At 43.9% G+C, this 19,467-nt stretch overlaps 3 protein-coding genes across 4 annotated transcripts; 1 reads left to right on the forward strand and 2 right to left on the reverse strand.

Annotated features, from left to right (window-relative positions):
• Positions 1–6,644: 6,644 nt before the first annotated feature.
• LOC111078755 (cuticle protein 21) lies at positions 6,645–9,660 on the forward strand. The gene is made up of 2 exons (XM_041594389.1): positions 6,645–6,789; positions 9,130–9,660. The coding sequence occupies exons 1-2, from the start codon at positions 6,733–6,735 to the stop codon at positions 9,493–9,495; spliced, it is 423 nt and encodes a 140-aa protein (XP_041450323.1). The 5' UTR covers positions 6,645–6,732; the 3' UTR covers positions 9,496–9,660.
• LOC111078756 lies at positions 6,863–8,069 on the reverse strand. Its single transcript, XM_022373602.2, has 4 exons — positions 7,943–8,069; positions 7,783–7,845; positions 7,541–7,714; positions 6,863–7,042 (listed from the first exon to the last, which is right to left on the reverse strand). The coding sequence occupies exons 1-4, from the start codon at positions 7,944–7,946 to the stop codon at positions 6,942–6,944; spliced, it is 342 nt and encodes a 113-aa protein (XP_022229294.1). The 5' UTR covers positions 7,947–8,069; the 3' UTR covers positions 6,863–6,941.
• Positions 9,661–10,845: 1,185 nt separating the features above from the next.
• Positions 10,846–18,959, reverse strand: LOC111078741 (polycomb protein Asx). Of its 2 annotated transcripts, XM_022373585.2 has the most exons (10): positions 18,154–18,959; positions 17,475–17,813; positions 16,377–17,409; positions 15,585–16,317; positions 15,412–15,477; positions 14,439–15,337; positions 12,951–14,372; positions 12,557–12,886; positions 12,198–12,492; positions 10,846–11,805 (listed from the first exon to the last, which is right to left on the reverse strand). In XM_022373585.2, the coding sequence occupies exons 2-10, from the start codon at positions 17,717–17,719 to the stop codon at positions 11,441–11,443; spliced, it is 5,388 nt and encodes a 1,795-aa protein (XP_022229277.2). In that variant the 5' UTR covers positions 17,720–17,813; positions 18,154–18,959; the 3' UTR covers positions 10,846–11,440. The 2 variants fall into 2 exon arrangements, with proteins under 2 accessions (XP_022229277.2, XP_022229278.2); XM_022373586.2 differs by lacking the exon at positions 15,412–15,477 and having other exon boundaries at positions 18,154–18,958.
• Positions 18,960–19,467: the final 508 nt, after the last annotated feature.

Below are 19,467 nucleotides of genomic sequence, written 5' to 3' on the forward strand. Positions count from 1 at the left end.
TATTTTATTATATGTTTATTATTAATGATGAGTTTATTTATTTTGCTCAATTTTAATGGTTTCCTAAATGTTACTTATACATTAACATTTTGTTTTGTTTTATTTTTTGTTTTTTCTACATTTATTTTTATATGTTTATTATTAATGATGAGTTTATTTATTTAGCTTGTTTTGAATGGTTTACTAAATGTTCTTTAATTTTATTTTGAAATTGAGTTGCGCTCCTAATGGATTTATGGTGATGAGGAAGACTGTTCCATAAGCTGATTGCTTTGACAAAGAACTGCCTCTTCGAGCAAAGCGTTTGAGTTCCAGGACATAAATAGTTGTTAGTTCGTTGCGATGTAGCAGGGTTAAGTTTGCAGTAAAGGTAAATCGGTTCTTGGGTCCTCACAATTTTATGAAACTCTTAAATCTATCCAAACGTCTTAAATTAAACACATATCGGACAGTTAAATTAAAGGCCACAAGCAACATGTACCTGAATTCAACCCCCCTCTGTGATAATAGTTTTAGCTTTGTGTGTGCCAATCAATGTGATGTCCTTGCTTGTATACTTAAGGTGAAGTCCACTGCTGAAGGCTTAGATAACATTAGTCCAAAATTCTTAAAAATCAATCATCGAAAAGTCTCTGTTAAGCTCTGCGATATTGACATCGTGCTCAGTCTTCTGTTTACATTTCCCTCTTCCCAAATTGTTCATTTCAGTCCACCTTTGTTTAATAGTGGAACAGTTCTGAAATTTAGATTTACAGAAGTCACACTTAGCAGATCCTATACCCTTGGCAACCGTTGCTCTTAATCGTTTGTACGTTAAACGAAATTAATCTGTTTTATAGCGCTTCCATTTTAAGAAAGCAGAGAGACAATCTGATGCATTCGATTTTTGATATATTTATCTGCTGAACCATAGTTTTAGTCTTAGCTTACTTTTGTTACTTTGGTTTATAGGGTACTAAATATTGTTGTTTAAAGCACTCAATTGACAATCAACATGGGGAGATCATATGCATTATATTCTAGTTCTAGTTCATTAAGGTCAATATTCTAATAGTCTCTATACGTAAAGGAATCAGTTTTGTAGTCTAAAATCAAGTCATATGTCAGGAAAATAAGGTAATGTTTAGAAAAAGCTGGTACTGATACCCATAGAGTAGGGTCTTATTAGAAACTTTGATGAAAAAAATGTCAAGAAGTGTATCATATTAGGTATTACCGAAGTGTGTAGGCATGGTTACATTAACGGCTTACAACCCCAGAGAAGCAAAGCTATCCAATAGACGACTCTCTTTCAAGAAATTGCTATTGAAATCGCCGGGCAGAATAATGTCCGTGTATGTCAATGAAATGTCCGAGATAGTATTAATTAATGGCTCATAGTCAATTGTCCTATTGGGTCTACATATACATCCAAGTAAAATTTTCTTATTTACTTTGCTTGAGTAGATATTCAATAAAGTAGATATTCAATGGAACATTCACTTTGTTGTTTACATTTAACATTACATTTTAATCTAATATTAACATATATATAGCAACAGGTGGTGGCATGTCCAATACGATCAGAACGGAAAACAACATAGCCGTCACACATAATTGACAAGTCACAAAACTCAGGTACAAACCACGTCTCGGACACACATAGAATAACTACAGTTGAATTGGTAAAGAGTAATATAAGCTCATAAATTTTCCAAAGCAAACTTTGTGCATTTATGTGGACAACTTTGAGACCATTTCGTTGTTTGCTAATAATTTTAAGAATGCAACCGGTTAGGGAACTACCTATATCAATTAATGATATAAATAACTTAACTATTAAATTTAAGAGTAATTGATTAAGAGCGAAAGCTACTTAATTCGAACCAGCCAAAGCGCCAGTGGAAGAGGCAGTGGATGATAAATAGAGAGGCTCGGCGGGTACGCTAGCTGGTGCTAGTAACAAAAGCTAGTCCATGCGTTCAGTGCATTGAACGCCCTCTCTCTCTAAAGATGTAAACGAGGAGCGATGCATGGAGTATTAGTTATCAATAAATTCCATCAGGTTTAATTATACCCAAACAAAAGAATTATTTTTTGGTATGCAAGAATTCAACATAATTGCCAAAGTAAACTGCCAAAGGATCACTTTTAGGTGGACTGTCATTCAACTTAATTAACCCAGACTTATGCAGGCCCAATCATAATCCCCTTCCTGGGGTGCCAATAGAAACTAAACACCATAATCCTGGTTCTGGCATTGTTTGTCTCTTGTTGATAATTACTTTGTATTGCTTCTCCCCTGCACCGTATCACATTCTCTCAGTATCGCTATCAACTTTGCTCTCCCTTCGGTTGCTCCTTTCGCGCTCTTGCAAATGTATGTCGGTGCCTCTGGCGCCGCTCTACAGCCTTCTAGGGGACTGTGCTAAGTGCTTTGTAAGCCTTGAGGTAGGTCGAGTAAAAAATTTCAACCAAAAAAGAGCTCAAGCTAAATAAAATGCTGTGAATAATGCAATTAACGTTGACTAAAGTCGGGACGTGAGACCATGAAACATTTACCGAGCTTAAAAGAGACGAGAGAACAACTTGTTTTTTTTTTTTACTCCTGCAAGTGATTCCCGATTTAAAGTGGAAACAAAGTTGAAACAATTAAGAAGCATTAATTTTTTCTACAGTGCTTAAAAAATTTTAATGCACGACATACATACATACATACATATATATTTTTGTACAGCTCGAGTGGCCAAATGAATTTTTGTAATCTATTTATATTAACTTAAACTCGTTTTACAAATAATTTCTTTTGCAAACAAAAAAATAAAAAAAAACGAAATGAACCCACAACTCGTCAAACCTGCCTTGAGATATCTGGAAGCTTCCATAAGTTCCAATTTCTTTATATGTATGTACATACATATGTAGGTCTGTATGTATTTATGTAGGTATTGCATTTACAGTTTTATATTTACAAGCACAGGCGTATGTTTGTTTGTCTGTTTGTTTGTGTAGAAGGAAGTGCTTGTGAAAATATTTACTATGTGCGTGCACTCTGTCCCGTTCTTAAGCTCTCTTTGCCAAGCACCTTGCGCTCCTGCACTCCAAGGTATGTTATTCAGAGGGTATGAAACCAGAAACTATTAAAATATAATATTTTATCCAAATTTGCATAGCTCTAGTATACTCTGTTGTTTGGAGAGTATTGCCAAAATTGCCTAACCCTCTAATTAATATACCTTACTTACATTGGTGCTTTGCGTTCGTTTATTTGTATGCAAATGTGTGTGTCTCCATGCATAATTCGAGCCTCTGCTGGCTGCTCTTTCTGTCATTTTTTTTTCGCACATTTTCTTTTATTGCATTCCTCTCGAGCACACGCACACGCACCCGGCGACGACGACGACGACGACCTCCCTCAAGCTTCTTATACTCCGCTCTTCTAAATGTCAGCTGTCAAATATAAGTATGTATACTACATACATATATGTATGCATAAGTATACTTTTTGCGGTTTACTTTTGCCAAGTTGTCCTTGAAATGTGTGCGGATACATATATAGATATATGTATGTATATATACATACATATGTACAGTGTCTGGTGCCAAGTGCGAGGACAGGCTCTTAAAGTTGGGAAATTTATGCGTTGGTTTATAAATCGGATTTATTTCAAGATGAATATAAGTGATTCATTGAAGATGTCGCCGGCTCCAGAAGCGAATTAGCATCAATTGACTTTAAAATTTAAACAGTAAGTACGTGCACCATTAATAAACATCAAAAATAATTCTATACAAAGTGTACATATCCTTACCGTTAGCTTTAGTACTCCAGCATCTCCGCTTAAGATCTGCATCCAAATAAAAATGGTAACAAAACAAATTGGAAACGAAATCACATAATCCGATCAATTGATGGATCTTTGATCAATTATTCGTATGATTAACATAATTCCCACTATGCGTATCGATCCATTATGCTCGAAATGCAAATCGAAAGGTCATTGAATCACCCATAGAGAAGAAGACAAAATACCGGCCAAAGGCAAACGCGACTCGCCCTCAAAGACATCATTTGTATGGCTGGGTCATCATCATTGTCTCCAATCCAATAAATAATTAACAAATTTTGATTGAAAATGTCAAATTGCCATAGCCCTGAGCTAAATCCAAGAGCCGGCCAACCCACAGCAGGCAGGCCCAAAAAATACGAGCACAAAACAAAATAAAAATCACATTTGCATAAGAGCGGGCGATAAAAGAGAGCGCTCCAAAGCAATTTGTCAATGTAACGCCCAAGAGAGTCGTCCCTCTCTCCCACTCCCACTCCCACTCTCCGACTCTGGGTGTTAACATGCAAATGATTGCCGGAAGAGAGGGAGTGGAAGCAGGAGATGGTGATGGTGATGGTGATAGGAGCGTGCTAATTTGTGAAGACAGTGGATGGAAGGGCGGACGGAGAGTCCAAATAGAGTCGTAAACAAATGTTTGGAGCTTCCTGCCCCCTCCGCTACTCCTTGGGCCACTACCTACCTCTCTCTCTCTCTCTCTCTGACTGTCACTCTGCCATCATTGGCCATCATTAAGGCAACAAAGTATAATTATAAAATTATCGGAAAACCAAGCCAACGATGATGGGGCGTTGCGTGTGTGGAGACGAAGACTACATCGAGTTGATGCGGTCTCTCACCTTGAGCTTTTTACATTGATTTCAATTTCAAGCAAAACATAAGCAAAACGCAACAAGAAAGACCCCCCAGTCTTTAAGGGCAGACGAAGTTTGAATACCCTTTCAAAGCAGAGAAAAGCATTGAAAGGAGGAAAGAAATATAAACTGTAAAGTTTGCTTTGTTTATGTCTCATAAGGGACAAGTCCTATTAGAGCTTACCATTAGTATCATGCACTCTCTGGTAGAGTATAACATCAACCCAAAAAAAAACCCCCCTGCCTTCCATCACTGAGAGACGCCTGGATATTATCAAACGTAATTCGTGCCACTGCTACGTTGCGGCGTTGAAATAACACAAATAAAAGCGAAATAAGTTTACTAAACTGTTATTACATCCACAGTACTACCCATACATATGACTCCATGCCATACGATTCATAGAAAGCCAAGAGTGAAAGGGGCAGAGGCGGTGGTACAGGTGATCGGCAGGTGGGTGAATGGAGGGAATCCGTGGTAGCTCTGGATGGGGAAACGAATCGAAAGTGGAACGAACGGATGTACAGCAAATAAACCAGCCACTGGGACAGTGGGACAGAATCGGGTTAGGCATGCCCAAATCGATAGTTACCATTGGTAGAACTTAGCTTATGGTCTGTGTGATACGTGATAAAATGTCTGTAAGCTTTTTGGGCAGGTCAACAGAGTACTCAGAGCTCTCAATTGGTTTGCCTTTGAAAGTGCAACTTAAATATGGTTTAACCTTTTGGCAAGGGTAAAGCTAAAATTAAAAATTAAATACATTAAAGATGAACACAGTCAAGTATAATTTAAGCTTCATAAATTTCAGTAATTTCAGTTTATTGTGCATTCAAAAATTCTGGTTTAAATAAAAATCAAGGAAGCATTAGCATTAAATAAATAAATTTTTCTTTTTAATTTGCAAACGAAATGTGTACCTTGAATATTTCTTCTGTCATTTTTGCCATGTTTCCCCGAATAATTGTATCTGCTTTATCCAAGTCTGCTATCAAGATATCCCAACATCCTGCCCCACAGTTCGCCCCACTGTAGATCGCTTTTGATTGGGGTAAAGTCGAAAATTGCAGTTCAAGTCGGTCCCCATTGCAGGCTCCAGTCCCAAACTCTGGGCAGAGTCCCAGCTGTTGGTGAGTGGTTATGGCGTTGCCTTAACCAAAGGGTGCCCTGCCCCCAGACGCAACGTAATGCTCCACTTACTTCCTCGTAAGCAAAAGAAAGAGAAATAAACACACAAACACAACACACCATCGAGGCTTTCAATTTGCACAAAACTTCACATAAATTACATAAGTTGGCCAAACAAAATAAACACCAAGAAAAAAAAAACAAACGAGACTACAGAAAAAAGATCGCTGGCACGAGAAGCAGATGCAGAAGAAGATGAAACAGAATGTGTAGTGGCAGGGTAAGTGCACCTTTTGGAACTGGCCGACACAAAAACTGGTTGACTTGACTGACCTTGAAGCCGGGATGGGACCCAGTCCGGATCGCACCGCACCACACCACACCACACATCGCATCGTGCATGGATCTTACGCAATGCTCCGATTCCCATTCAATCTTCTTCAGGGCGGCCCCATCTACACCATGCAAACCGAATTGCAGCTCAGAGCTTCAGGCCACTGCGGAGACCCCTTAAACGATTGCAAAATTACATTTGAAATTTTGTGAGTTTTCCCCCAACAACAGCAACCACAAATGCTCGCACAGATCCAAAGTTTCGGGCCGATCTGGTGTAGGGGGGAAGATCTTTGGCTTGTCAAATATGTAAACAGGCAAAGCCAAAGCCAAAATTGGAGAAGTGGCAGCAGGGGAAAAGGCAGCAACATCGACGCTGACGCAGCTGCTGGTGCTGCTGCTGGAGCTGGTGCTGCTGCTTGTGCTGGTGGTGCTGCTGCTGCTGCTTTTGGCCCGGTTCGGTCTCAAGTGTGATATAAAAGCCCGGCTACCAGCCAGCCAACGATCCATAGTACAAAGTCACTTGCAGCGCCAACACAACGAACACATCCAGTCCAGTGAAGAGTAGTAGTTCATCAACCCAATCGAAATGTTCAAATTCGTGTTGATCGCCAGCCTGCTGGCCACCGTTGCTCTATCCGCACCCGTGAGTGTTAAACAAAACAAAAAGAGAAAACTCCATTGAACAAAGAAAACACAAAAGAAAAAATCGCAATTTAGTGACAACAAAATTAATTTAATCGCGTTGCTGTTGGTGTTTTAGTGGTTAAATTGGTTGGGTGGCGGGGGCTCGGGTTCTCAAGAGCGCACGCACTTGGGACGTTTGGTGCTGCGATCCATATCGCATTTCTCGAAGCTGCTGCACTTGACATTGCCGCAATAGCTGCCCGTAGATCCAGCTAGGAATTAAACACAAGAACAATCATCAATCAATCCAAATTATTAAAGAAGGCTATGTTTAGGCCCCAAAGCTCTAGATCGATTCATGCTATGGCAGCTAGAGATAAATATATTAGCCAGGAATCGGTAGATACATACTAAAATGTAGCTCTGTGAGGGTTGATCGGTTTATCTACAAAGTGAAACCAGTTTTTCCCACTACCAAAGAACATTGGTTTTTGGAGAGGATATAGCAAGACATTATCTGTAATGGATTTTTGGACTATCTTTTCACAAAAACTAGCAATTTCTGCAATGTTTGCCATATTTCGAAGAATTATCTTCCTAATAAAGAAACTAATTTGACCAGAAACAGACGTAAAGACAGACAGACGGGACGGGACACATATAGCATCGGATGCCTGAGCTGACACTATATAGGGTCCAAGGATTTCTGTAAATTTCATTGCCTTCTGCAAGGATATCTATGATGTGCATGAGGGTAACGTAACACTTACTGTTCTTGCTGCCAAAGGGCGACTTGTCTCCACCAGAGTTGCCCAGCTGGTTGGGCTGGACACAGCTGCGACCGTTGCACAAATTTGGGCAGCACTTGCCACCGATGGCACTGCACTCGCTGTCGTGCAGGCACTTCGGCGTACAGTTCTGGACTTTGGTCGAGGAAGGGCAATCTGTTGGGGAGGTTGGGGGTTGAAATGTTAGCTCCACGAAAGCTTTACGCCGAGAAAGCTTTACTTACCGCTGGCAGCCAGTGTTGCCACCACACAGGCAGCAATCAGGAGCGATAGAAAGCACAGTCGAACTGCAAATGTAAATGTGAATGTAAATGAAAGCCGAATTCTTTATGGTTCCGCATTTGGCAGGCAGGCAGGCAGGCATCATTCGCTTTCATAACCTACCCATGATTATAATAGTTGTGGTATTTTACAGTACAGTTGAACGTCCGCTTCGTTACTATAGTCAACATCGACTGCCGCTCGTCGGGCTTTATATGCCGCCGACACAACAGTTTCGATTCGCCCGATCTGCCCGAACAAGTTTTCAGCTTATTTTCGTTAGTTTTTTTCTCTTTTTTTTCAGTTTTTTTTTTATTATTAAGACTACTTCCCCACCTTGCCTTGACGCGTGATACTAAAACAAAGAAAAGGAAAAATATTCCACCCGAACAACAACAACAAAAACAACAGCAGCAAAAGCAGCGAACACTTATCATTTTGACTTTGAATTTACATATAGCTAGGATCGGTTTAACCGGTAGCTGTAGACGCTACGTGAAGGGCACACGAAATGTAGATGTAGAAGGCAATCTAGAATATGGAAAAAGGCTGTAAAGGATGCGGGTTTGTTTAGGCATTCAACATTAAACAGAGTTTGATAGATAATACAAAATTTAGACATCCTTCATTTGAGTAATCAAATATATTCCTGGAGGAATCCCGATCAGAAAAGCTTTTTTTTTCCCATACATGTATGCACAGAGCTGGCAGAGCATTTAGCCAACCGACAAGACCCCAACCCAACCGAGCAGATAACTGGAATACATCGACACATCACATATTTCAATTACTATTTCCGTTCATGCATTCAAACATAAGATAAATTGAATACACTTAGGGTAGGAGAAGTAAATGTGTCAAAACAAATGTGTCGCTTCGGCTCTTGAGTCATACTTGGAGCAGTCGAGCACAGGTTTGCACGATTCCAACTATATCCCAACTAATGCATCGAAAAGTTTCTAGCAAATCTTGGCTAGGAATTATCATGTAACCAACCGCATCCGACAGATGTCTATATAGTCAATAGTTAGCAAGGTTCATTGGGTCATTTGTCAGTATTGAAACTCCCCCATGATGTTATACAAATGTACATATGTAGTACATATGTGAAAAGGAAGGGTAAATCCAGAGGTCTGACAGACCGAACAGAAATGATGAGATCTTCACCTTGATATAAGATTCATATTTTATTTAAATCAAAGTATACTCTCTCGACACACATGAATATTTTTAATTGGAAAAAAAGGGGGCGTGTGCGCGTCTCACCTCGATCAGGTTAATTAATGCAACATATTTCTCTCCGATTTCAGATTGATCAGGATGAGGAGGACAGACTTGCTCTTGAGCGCGAGCAGAACGAAAATGCACAGTACTCCTTCAATTCCAACATCGACGATCAAATCAACGATAACCAGAATACCCGGACAGAGGAGCGCGATGGATCCACGGTCCGTGGCTCGTACAGCTATCAGGATGGATTCGTGAAGCGCACAGTTCACTATATCGCCGACCAGAATGGCTACAGGGTGCTCAAGGACGAGATGGAGGATATTGGCGATGGACCCCGTTTCAATCCCGACGGTCAGGCCAACGTTCAGGGCTCCCTCATCGGCCAGTACTCAATCAAGCTGGACAAGAGCGATGCGGATAAGCACTACAAGGATATCAGGGCTTAGTCCTACTTCCCTTTTGCTTAGTTAGAGAATTTCTAACATTTAGAAATGGACTGAATACGAGTACTTCGTAAAGTAAAGTTACAACCATCCGAACAAAACAAAGTTGTATTTTTTTCTCCTTAATAAAACAACAAAAAGAATTCTATAAAATTATAAAAACCAAAACAATTCTAGAAGTAAGTGCATCAAAGTCTTTTGGCTAATCCAGTTTGCCATAAATGATTTCTGCACCTTTCATTCAGTTTTTTCCAAGGAACGAATTAAATAAGTCAAGCAAAGGTGTGCATGGCCAGCGTAGAGGTGGTCCAGTCCAGAAATACTTTGAAGATAGATCGTTCCTCTATGATATATTGCCATTACAATCGATTCCTTTTCTTCCAACCCAGCAGTATTCTGTCCTGGAAACAGTCTCGGAAAAAGTTTCACCATCAATATTATTTTTTTTTTTCTCAAATTTATTTGTAATTATGTTTATGTATTGGTTAATTTTGCGGTGAGTGCTTCTAGGAGCAAAATGTTCTGTTCTTGTTCATTGCTTAGGTATTGTTTTGAATTTTGTTAAACCTCATCTCATAATCGTAACTTTGTTGCTTCGGATTTTTACTTGCTATAAATTTATATCGTGTTCGTTCTCTTTTTTGCAGTTTTGTTTCATAGGTTTCATAGGTTGCGCTGTTACTTTCATCGTTCTTTCGTTTATCATTTGCATTGCGTTTGTTTTGTATTTTATCAACAGTTTTTCTTAATGTATAGAGGGGGGGGGGCTTTGTTTTGAAATCATTTGCGTGAATTAGAATTACGTTTATGCGCTATATGCTAAAGAAATGATGTGGATATGGAGAGTCGTTGCTAGGCTCTGATGTGGTGGTGTGGTGTGTGTGGGTGGGCATGGGCATGGGTGTGTGGGTGATTTGTCTGGTGGAGAATACTAAACTTAGGCTAAAATTACATAATTATAACTTAAGAGCTAGGCGCTGGGCCTAGACGATATACACTCCGATTAGTTTATAAATTACACAGTAAAAATATATATATATATATATATAGCATATATGCATATATCAATATGATGTTCTTATATTCATAGAACGAACCAACCGAACTTCGCACATGTGCGAATAAATTATAAAAATATAGTCATCATAGGGGAGGGATTAATCCATAGGGATTATGCCAGCCCCAGATTTCTATCCATATGGTACATTTAATAATACATTTAAACATAAATATGTACATTACATATAATCTAATCTGTTTTTTATGCTTTACGTTTGCCTTTTGCCTTTTGTTTTTATGTTATCCTTCTTGTTCTTCCTTTTTATTTTTCTTAATGTTTTTTTATGTTTGCTTTACACTGAGAGTTTATTGATTTTTTGTTTTTGTTTTTTTTTTTTTAGTGTGCTTGAGATATCCTTAAACAATCACAAAAACAACGAGTATCTTTAGGGATATGCAACAAGCACAAAATACACAACACTCGTTTGTTTGCCCTTTAGGCATTCTTCCTTCCTATTCAACCTCCAACTCCTCCTCCCCTTTTTGGCTTTATACAAAAAGTGTAAAGAACTGAAAGATTACTTAGCTTACAATGGGTCTTTGAACGATCTAAAATATACACATCCATATATATATTTTTATTTATATATCTATCTGTTGCCTTAGCTTGGGGTGTGCACCTGGGCCTGGGACTGTGTGTGTGCCTGTGAACAGGACTGGTGTTGCTTCTGCTGTGCGTAAGCCTCTGCACTTGCGCTATCGTGTGGTGTGGTTTTACTTTATGCTTTTGCCTCACAAATCAATCGCAAGATCATAATCGGTGTCTGTCTATGGGGGCGATACATACTCATATGTATATAGCCATTGAATCTAGATGTCTATGGGGGAGGGAGTCTCTATATTACTATAATACGTTGTCCAATTGGGCCTTGGGCAGTAGGTCCGGCTCTCATCTGATCACACAGGACACGCACAGCTTGGCCGCACCGATGCAGTCGTCGTGACAGAAGGCTCCGCACTGCTGGCAAATAACCATTGCGTTCAGCGAGCAGGCGCAGTTGTTAGCTGTTGCAGTTGCGGCCTCGCTGCCCGGCGGTGTGTTCTCCCCACTTTGGCGCAGCTGCAGAAGTGGATGCACTGCCTGTTGCTGTTGCTGTTGCGACTGTTGCGGCGGTGGCTGCTGCTGTATGACTGTTGGTGTGGCTGGGGATGGTGCTGCAGTTGTGGTCACAATGTAGTTGTTGCCGGCTGCTTCCATGAGTGCGGCGGCTGTTGAATTGCTATTGCTGCCATCGATGTAGGTGATGTTGGAGCCTATCAAGAAAAGGAATATCGATATATGAAACACTGAAGCAAATTCCACTGATTCGCATGTCGATTACATACTTACTAATTAATAAATTAAAAATTCTATAAAAATATAAACAAGTTTACGGGGGAGTTCACAGCACAGCTGAATGAACGAGAACCCCTGATGAAACATGCAAGTGATCTCTATCCATACAATCAAAAAACATAACCAACGACAGAACCAACCTGTGGCTGGGTCCTAGGGTACGGAGTAACTCTAACAAATCTACGCAACAAACTAATGACTGCGTGCCAATTATTCATGGTTTCATGATTGAACCCATTCAAGATTGAAGGATGGATGAAGGTGATTTGAAAGACGTACCTCGCTAACCACTAATAATACACCAATTTACCTGCAGCGATATTGCGCCGCACAATATTCGCGGCGGCGCCCACATTGCCAACATTTCCCATCTGCTGATGATGCTGTTGCTGCTGTTGCTGCTGCTGCGGCTGATGCTGATGTTGCAGCTCGTGATTGTGATTGTGATTATGATTATGATGGTGATGGTGCAGGACCTCGGTGGCACCTATTGCTGGCGCCATAACGTTGCCGCTGCCCGCTGTATTATCCACCGAAGCGGGACGCCCGCGTCCGCCCATCGGCAGGCCATTCATGCTGTGCAGTGGATTCTGAACGGTGACGAACTGCCAATACATAATAATATATCCATAAGAGACCCAATTCTGACGATCAATGCCAATCACTTACCTGATTCTGATGCAGTGGCGGTGCACTGGACGCTCTGGGCGCCTGATTGTCGGCCGCGCCCACAGTGGCGCGATGCACCAGCACATACTGGCCACTGCCGTTCTGATGGATCAATTGCTCTGGTGCCGCCGGTGGCTGTGGCTGGGTTTGTGCCACTGGCAACGTCACCGCCTGCTGTTGCTGCTGCTGCTGGAGTATCTGAAGCTGTTGGGGCGTGGCATTGGCTGCTCCAGAGCCTGGACTAAACACATGCCTTATCAATGTGGTGGGTGAAGGTTTCCTCTGCACATACTTTTTCCGCGGAAAACCGCTCATGCGAGGACCAATGACCTGCAGATAACGCAAATTGTTGATTAAAGAATTTTGCCAAAAGGAATTATAAGCAAAACCTCACCTTGTACACTCCCGGACGTCCAACGCCCATCAAATTAGGAGGCAGGCCGGCGGGCAGGGCTCCAGCGGCAGCGGCTCCTCCAACCAGCAGCTCCTCCGGCTTCAGCATATTCTGGATGGGTGCTGCAGCCGCTGGTGCGGCGACCACATTCGCGCTAACCGCCGTCATGTTCGACATGGGTGTGGCAGCCACAGTGGATACATTCGACACATTCAGGGGACTGCTCACAGGTATTGCCGTTGTGGTCGCTGCCGTTGGCTGGGGCTGGGGCTGGGGCTGTGCCTGTGCCTGTGGCTGCTGGTTGAGTATGGCCGCGGGGGGACGCAGCTGAGCCTTCAGATTCTCACGATTTGGACTATTCTGTATGACGGCCTGGCAGATTTGATAGCTCCGCTCGAGATTAACGGCGCCTGGAGGCAGCCTATTGCTGGTGGCCTTGCGTCCCTTGCCCGTCGGCATCTTCGGTTGCAATCGCTGTTGGGCAATGGTCGTCGGCACACCCGAGGGAGGCAGAGTTTTCATCGTTAGAACGCTAGGCAAGGCCGGTAGCTGTTGCATATTGCTATTGTGATTGGAGAGCTGCTGCTGCGGCTGGGGCTGCGGCTGCGGCAATTGTTGGGGCACGGCTGCTGCTACTGCTGTTGCTATTGATGGCGGCGGTGGTGGCTGTGGCTGTGGGGCGGCTGTTACGGCAACAACATTAGCGTAGGCGGACGGAATTGTTGTGGTGTGTGCTGTTGTTGCTGCCGTGGTGGGCGATGCATTGGCGGCGGGCCGCGTCATGGATATTATATTCAATGGCTTGGCTATAAATTTAGCCTGTGCTGCTGCTGGGACAACAGTCTGGTGCTGCTGCTGCTGCTGTTGTTGCTGCTGCTGTTGGAGCAGATTATTGTTGGCAGCCTGAGCCAACAGTTGCCGCTGATGCAGCTGTGCCTGTTGCAGGGCGAATTGCTGCAGCTGTTGCTTCTGTTGCACTGCCTGCTGCTGCTGCTCCAGTTGCTGCTGGGCGAGCAAGTTGGGCGACAAAAACTGTTGGGTTCCATTGCGTAGCGTTACTGGCAAAGTTTTGGTCAACGAATTGCTACTCGTCGCCTGCTGTTGCTGCTGCTGCTGTGCGGCTGCTGCTTGCAGTGTGAAATGCTGAAGAAGCTGCTGCTGCTGTTGATGCTGCTGCTGCTGTTGACGTTGCTGCTGCTGTTGCAGCAGAAAGTTGCCAATAATCTGACCGTTGGAATCAACCAGAATCTGACGTTGCTGTGGCGCAGCCGCTGGAGAATTCTGCTGTGGTTGCGGCGGCTGATTGTGACTCAGAGTGTTGCTGCTGTCGTTGCTGTTGCTGCTGTTGGTGATCACGGTGCTGGACACCTCCATTTCGGCAGCCGACATGGGCACGGCGTCGCATAGAATCTCCTGCGTAATCTGGAGACAAAAAAAAAAGGTATGATATTTTTGCAATTATTCTATAAACCTTATCCTGCAAGTCACCTCATTCCCGTACTCGTTGTGGGCCTGTGGCAAGAACGAATGCTGAGGCAAATGAACTACATCCTGGATATGCACATGCTGCCGCTGGTGCTGCTGCTGTTGTTGCTGTTGTTGCTGCTGTTGCTCTTGATGCTGCTGCAGTTTGTCCACTATTTCCCGCACTGCATCACTATCCTCGTCATTCATGTCATCCATCATCTGCTGTTCCTGCTGCTCCTCGTCAATGCACTCAACAAGATCGTCGTCCTCCTCCTCCAATTCATCTTCCTCGTCGAGGAACTCCTGACACGCATCGCTGTCCAGCATATTGTCATCGATGACCTCTTCTTCTTTGACGACATCCATCAGATTGATAGCCTCATGGTTCAGTTGCTGCTGCTGCTGCTGCTGATGCTGGTGCTCCCTCGCTGCTTGGGAGCTTCTTGGGGGCGTTGCTGACATCAGCTTAATGTCACCAAAGTTCCAATCGTGCTGAACATGCTGATACATCTCGCTCGAGTTCAACTCCACAGACGGCTGTTGCTGTTGCTGCTGCTGCTGCTGTTGCAACGTGACCACCGAGGAGAGCATAGCCTGGACATCGGCCAGTGTTGACTCGGCCGCTGAAGCCAGCGACAGTGGGGCTCCTGCTCCTGCTGCTGATGCTGCTGCTGTTGTCGACGATGATGAAGAGGTGGTTGTGGGCGCCGTTATAGTGGCCGGCATGGAGCTGGAATTGCTGCTCGAGCACGACGATGACAGTGAAGCGGATGAGGAGGATGTAAAGCTGGTGGACGTGATCGAGCTGGGTGGAGTCGAGCTACAAATGGAGCTGGGTATGGCCGCTGAAGAAATGGGCGAGTCATCCAGCTTAATGCAGTGCTGCTCCTCCTCCAGTTTGTTGATTGCCGAATGCGCCACTGTGAATGCAAAGAAAAGAGGGGAATCAATTCAGTTTCTGTTCGTTAAAGGATATGGTGGCATTATGTATTACTGTTGGACGATGACGATGATGTGTAGTAAGTGTGATTGATGTCTGTATGATGGTTGTGGAAATATGCTGGACATGAACGAACACAAAGGAAAAGCGTTAGTCGTGGGGAATACGGTGATGGGGCGGGCGGCAAACCCTTGGAATAGGTTGAACAGTAATCAAAGATGTCTCACCATGATCGATGGTATCTGCAAATACGAAATCATGACTGACTCCTGTTGCTGCTGCTGCTGCTGCCGTTGTGGGATCTGCCTCATTAGATGCATCCAATGGCCCTTTGGTAACTAGCTCCACGCTCTCCAAATAGCTTACAAAATCATTTACCTCCGCCTCGGGATTGGTTGGCGGCGTGATTGCCGCTGTGGCTGCCATTACAGCCAAATTTGCGGCCTCTAGCTCCACCATATCCGCCTGATCAATGGAAACGAACTCTTCATTGCACTCTTCGGATGGCTCGATTTTATCACAGGTACTGTTGATAAGTGGCTGTTGTTGTCGCTCCTCATTGATTGTTGCAGTTATCACCGTTGTGGCATGATCTACAACATCTCGATTGAGGGTGGGCGGCGGCGGCTGCGGCGGCAGCGGCAACGGCAGCGGTGCAGTGGCAACAACAGCATTCCCTGACGACGAATAAGGAACAAACGGAGCTTCAATTTTCATCTGTTTGCTCTCCTTGGATGTGCTCGGCAGCAGCTGCAGCTCAATGGGATCATCATCGTCGTCCTCGAGTATTATTGTTGGTGTCGGCTTGCGACGCGATGGGCTGCTCGACGGACGTTTGAGGATGCGACGTTGTTGCTCCGTCACTACTAAGCTATTCTGACTGCAAGTCTCAGGGGGTGTTGTTGTTGTGGTTGTTGTTGTTCTTGCGGCTGCTGCTGCTGTCGTTTCGCACTTTGTGCTCTGAAAGAGTGGAAAGGTTAGAATACAGTTCAAAGCACAAAAAGGGTATCCCTGCTTACCAAATCAAATTTCAATTCAGTCTCATTATCACATGTTGCTTGTTGCTGCTGCTGTTGCTGTGGTTGTTGCGTTGTCGCTGGTGGTTTGGGCTCACTCTTAATGGTTGTCGTCCGATGCTTCTCCTTGTCGATCTCCAGCTTCAGCTTGCCAGCGGTGGCAGGCACACCTGGGCCATTCCTGGCATTCTTCTCCCCCCAATAGGGCTCAAAATGCTTCAGTTTCCACGGATCAAGCTTGTTCTTCTCGCGCTCTGCCTCCGTCTTAAGCTTCAGCTGATTCTCCGGCGTGAATTCTCCTTCGCTCAGTCGCTCCCGCCACTCCAGACAGGCGCGGGCAAAGAATTCATTGTTCAGACACGACGCAGTTAGTCGAATGGCCTCAGAGGAGGAGCTCCCACTGCCACTGGCGCCACTACTGCTCGGCTGATCTGGCCCAAGCGGTGGCATTGATTGCGGCTCCACCACGCTGGCCTCACGATCGACGCTGGGCAGCAGCTGAATGAGATTGTATTGATATAGCGGGGGGAGCAGAGAGAACGTCTGCTTGTTCAGCAGCGCCCTCAGATTGGTGGATGCCAATATGGAGTCCGGGGTCTCCAGATCGATTTTTCCGTCCTTCGTTTGCTCGATTTGCGCTGCTGTTGTCAGCTTCTTGTTGCTGCGACGTCGCGGCTTTACGCTGAATCCGGGTATAGAGGCCAGCACCTCGCGCATTGTTGAGGCCTGCGAGGAGGAGGCCGCACCTTTGCTGCCCGGCGACGTGCTGGATGGCTGGCCCGCATTGGCCTGAGCGGCTGCTTCAGCTGCTGCCGCTTCGGCGGCCGCAGCCGCTGCTGCTGCTGCCTTTGCCTGCTGCTGTTGTTGGATGCGCCGACTGCTGAACATGCGTGCGGGAGGAGCAGCTGAGTTGGTGGCAGAATGCGGTGCCAGCGATGGCAGTCCTGGCAATGCCCCCGTCAGCGGGTCTTCACTTGGCGCCATGGCCTTTTTCTCAGGTGGTATGGGTTTCACGATCATGCGTGGCAGGTGGCGTCTAGGGCAGGAAAGGAATATATCAGTATATTTGGTTTTGATTTCAAAATCAAAATGAGTACTGACCTCAGACTGTGCGAGTGCTTGGTAGTTGGCGACACCACCTCCGTGTGCTCCAGTGCCAGTGGATCCTTTTCATCATCGTCCACGAGATTCACATGCGCCGTGGCTTCCATCATCAGGGGCGGCGCACAAATCGTTTGCTGGTGTTGCATCTGCAGTTCTGCTTGTGGAATGAGAAGTTGTTGCTGCTGCTGCTGCAGGTGCAGCTGCTGCGACGTTGTCGTCGTGTCCGGCGTAATGGTTTTCATTGCTTACTCGAAACTATTTACAGTCAAATCTTCACAGTGGGTTTGGTTTCTATTCTATGTCCATGTCCCATCAGGCCAGTTTCTTCCGCACATACTGAGAAATAAATTGAGCAAGGGAACAAGTCAGTGTCGGGTATCGGGGGTTTGGTTTCCATCCATCCATCTGTGCTGCGTCGGCAACAGCTGACATGCAGAAAGGGCTGTCGGTTTGCCCTTGATTGAATTTAAATCAAATCAATTTACAGCACCGGAAGAGAAATTATCGGAAAAGCAGGGCCAGCGGTAGAAAAATGTGGAGATGTACACTACCCCTCCTCCTTCGCCAAGGATACCATACCCCAAAGCGGAATAGAAATTTTCCATTTCCTCGCAAACATGGATGTGGGTGTATGTAAAATGAATAGGACGGGCGCATTGGTACGTTTGCTACTAACCTGACCAGCAGTATTGTCCATTTTAAGGCAGAGCAAGAGCCTTTCTGTATAATTTTAATGTTGCGCCCTTTGTATATGTACTTCCATCTGTATGTTTTCGTGTGTTTATCTGTGTGTGTGCGTATGTCCGCTTGTACGTGTGCATATGTATGTATTTAATCTGATTGCGGTTCTACGATGTTTCCTATTTACTTCCGAATCATCATATTTTGTCTCTTTTTTTACAGTAATATTTTGTGCTCCTCTTCCGTTGCTTAAAATCAACAACAACAAAAACAACTAGAATGTAACTCCAACAACAACCAACGGTTAAGCAGAGTTGTTTTTTTTCCTCCCGCACGTACACCCGCACACACGGTTAGGCACACGCATACACATACGCGCAGTAAGCACGTAGAAAATTACTTCCTTTGGCATTGATTAGAAGAAGCCTTTGGGGTTTTTCTAGCTCCCCATGTATCGCAAGTCGGTCATTTATCTATTGCACATTGTATGGCTACCGCTGCTATAATCGGCCACTGAATTAAATATTGAATGAGGGAAAAACACACAAACAAAAGCAAAGCAGCTACAAAATTATTCTTTTCTAGCTGACTATGACGGTCTCTTTCTGGTGCAAGTGTTTGGCCTGGCGGCCAGCTTCTGTCCCTTTCGTGCACGCTACAATGAAAACCTTTGCGTGCCTTTTAATTGAATGAAACTAATTTATTTACATTATCTAATCACATATTGTACACTAAACACGCACTAATCGACGACTTAGCAACCCAAATTAAACAAATTTGTATTTTAACTTTGTCAAACCATCGAGGGCACTATCGATAGTATCGATATTTTACTGCTAGCCTCTACTATCGACGGTTTTGCGACTATCATGATAGTATCGAGCTACAGTCATTGCGCTTTTAATATGTTTGGTTTGGCTGCTATAAAATACGAAGACACATTTGTAAACAAATCGACAGATGGCATCTAATTTTTACAATGGACAAGTTCTTAAAAGGTTTCAATGGTTTTTTAATAATTATTTGAGCCCGATACTATCACGATAGTATCGATTGTTTTTTCAAAACAGTCAACGTTGATATTCCTTGATTTTGATATTCCGTTTAATATTACTAGATAGTTGGGCCTCTCAGCCCTAAAAAGATCATTTTATCCAATTCCTCAATGAATTTTCTTAAGGATTGGCTAGTTTTCAGAACTATTTTTAATGGGATTGTTTAGATAATAGGGTTCAAACAAAAACGGCCAAAGCATAAAACGTAAATGTCGACTAAATGTGACGTCAGTGTTGCTGGTCAACCAAGTTTC

This window comes from Drosophila obscura, unplaced genomic scaffold (assembly GCF_018151105.1).
Source record: "Drosophila obscura isolate BZ-5 IFL unplaced genomic scaffold, ASM1815110v1 contig_25, whole genome shotgun sequence".
NCBI lineage: Eukaryota > Metazoa > Arthropoda > Insecta > Diptera > Drosophilidae > Drosophila > Drosophila obscura.

Excerpts from the sequence above, each read along its gene's own strand:
- LOC111078755 (XM_041594389.1), top strand. The coding sequence starts at position 6,733 with ATGTTCAAATTCGTGTTGATCGCCAGCCTGCTGGCCACCGTTGCTCTA. Across the intron at positions 6,790-9,129 it reads CCGTTGCTCTATCCGCACCC|ATTGATCAGGATGAGGAGGA; the intron begins GTGAGTGTTAAA and ends CTCCGATTTCAG.
- LOC111078756 (XM_022373602.2), bottom strand. Across the intron at positions 7,715-7,782 it reads GGCAACACTGGCTGCCAGCG|ATTGCCCTTCCTCGACCAAA; the intron begins GTAAGTAAAGCT and ends CCTCCCCAACAG. Across the intron at positions 7,043-7,540 it reads GCCCTTTGGCAGCAAGAACA|CTGGATCTACGGGCAGCTAT; the intron begins GTAAGTGTTACG and ends TTTAATTCCTAG.
- LOC111078741 (XM_022373585.2), bottom strand. The coding sequence starts at position 17,719 with ATGAAAACCATTACGCCGGACACGACGACAACGTCGCAGCAGCTGCAC. Across the intron at positions 15,478-15,584 it reads TGCAGATACCATCGATCATG|CATATTTCCACAACCATCAT; the intron begins GTGAGACATCTT and ends GTTCATGTCCAG. Across the intron at positions 12,887-12,950 it reads GACGTCCGGGAGTGTACAAG|GTCATTGGTCCTCGCATGAG; the intron begins GTGAGGTTTTGC and ends CGTTATCTGCAG.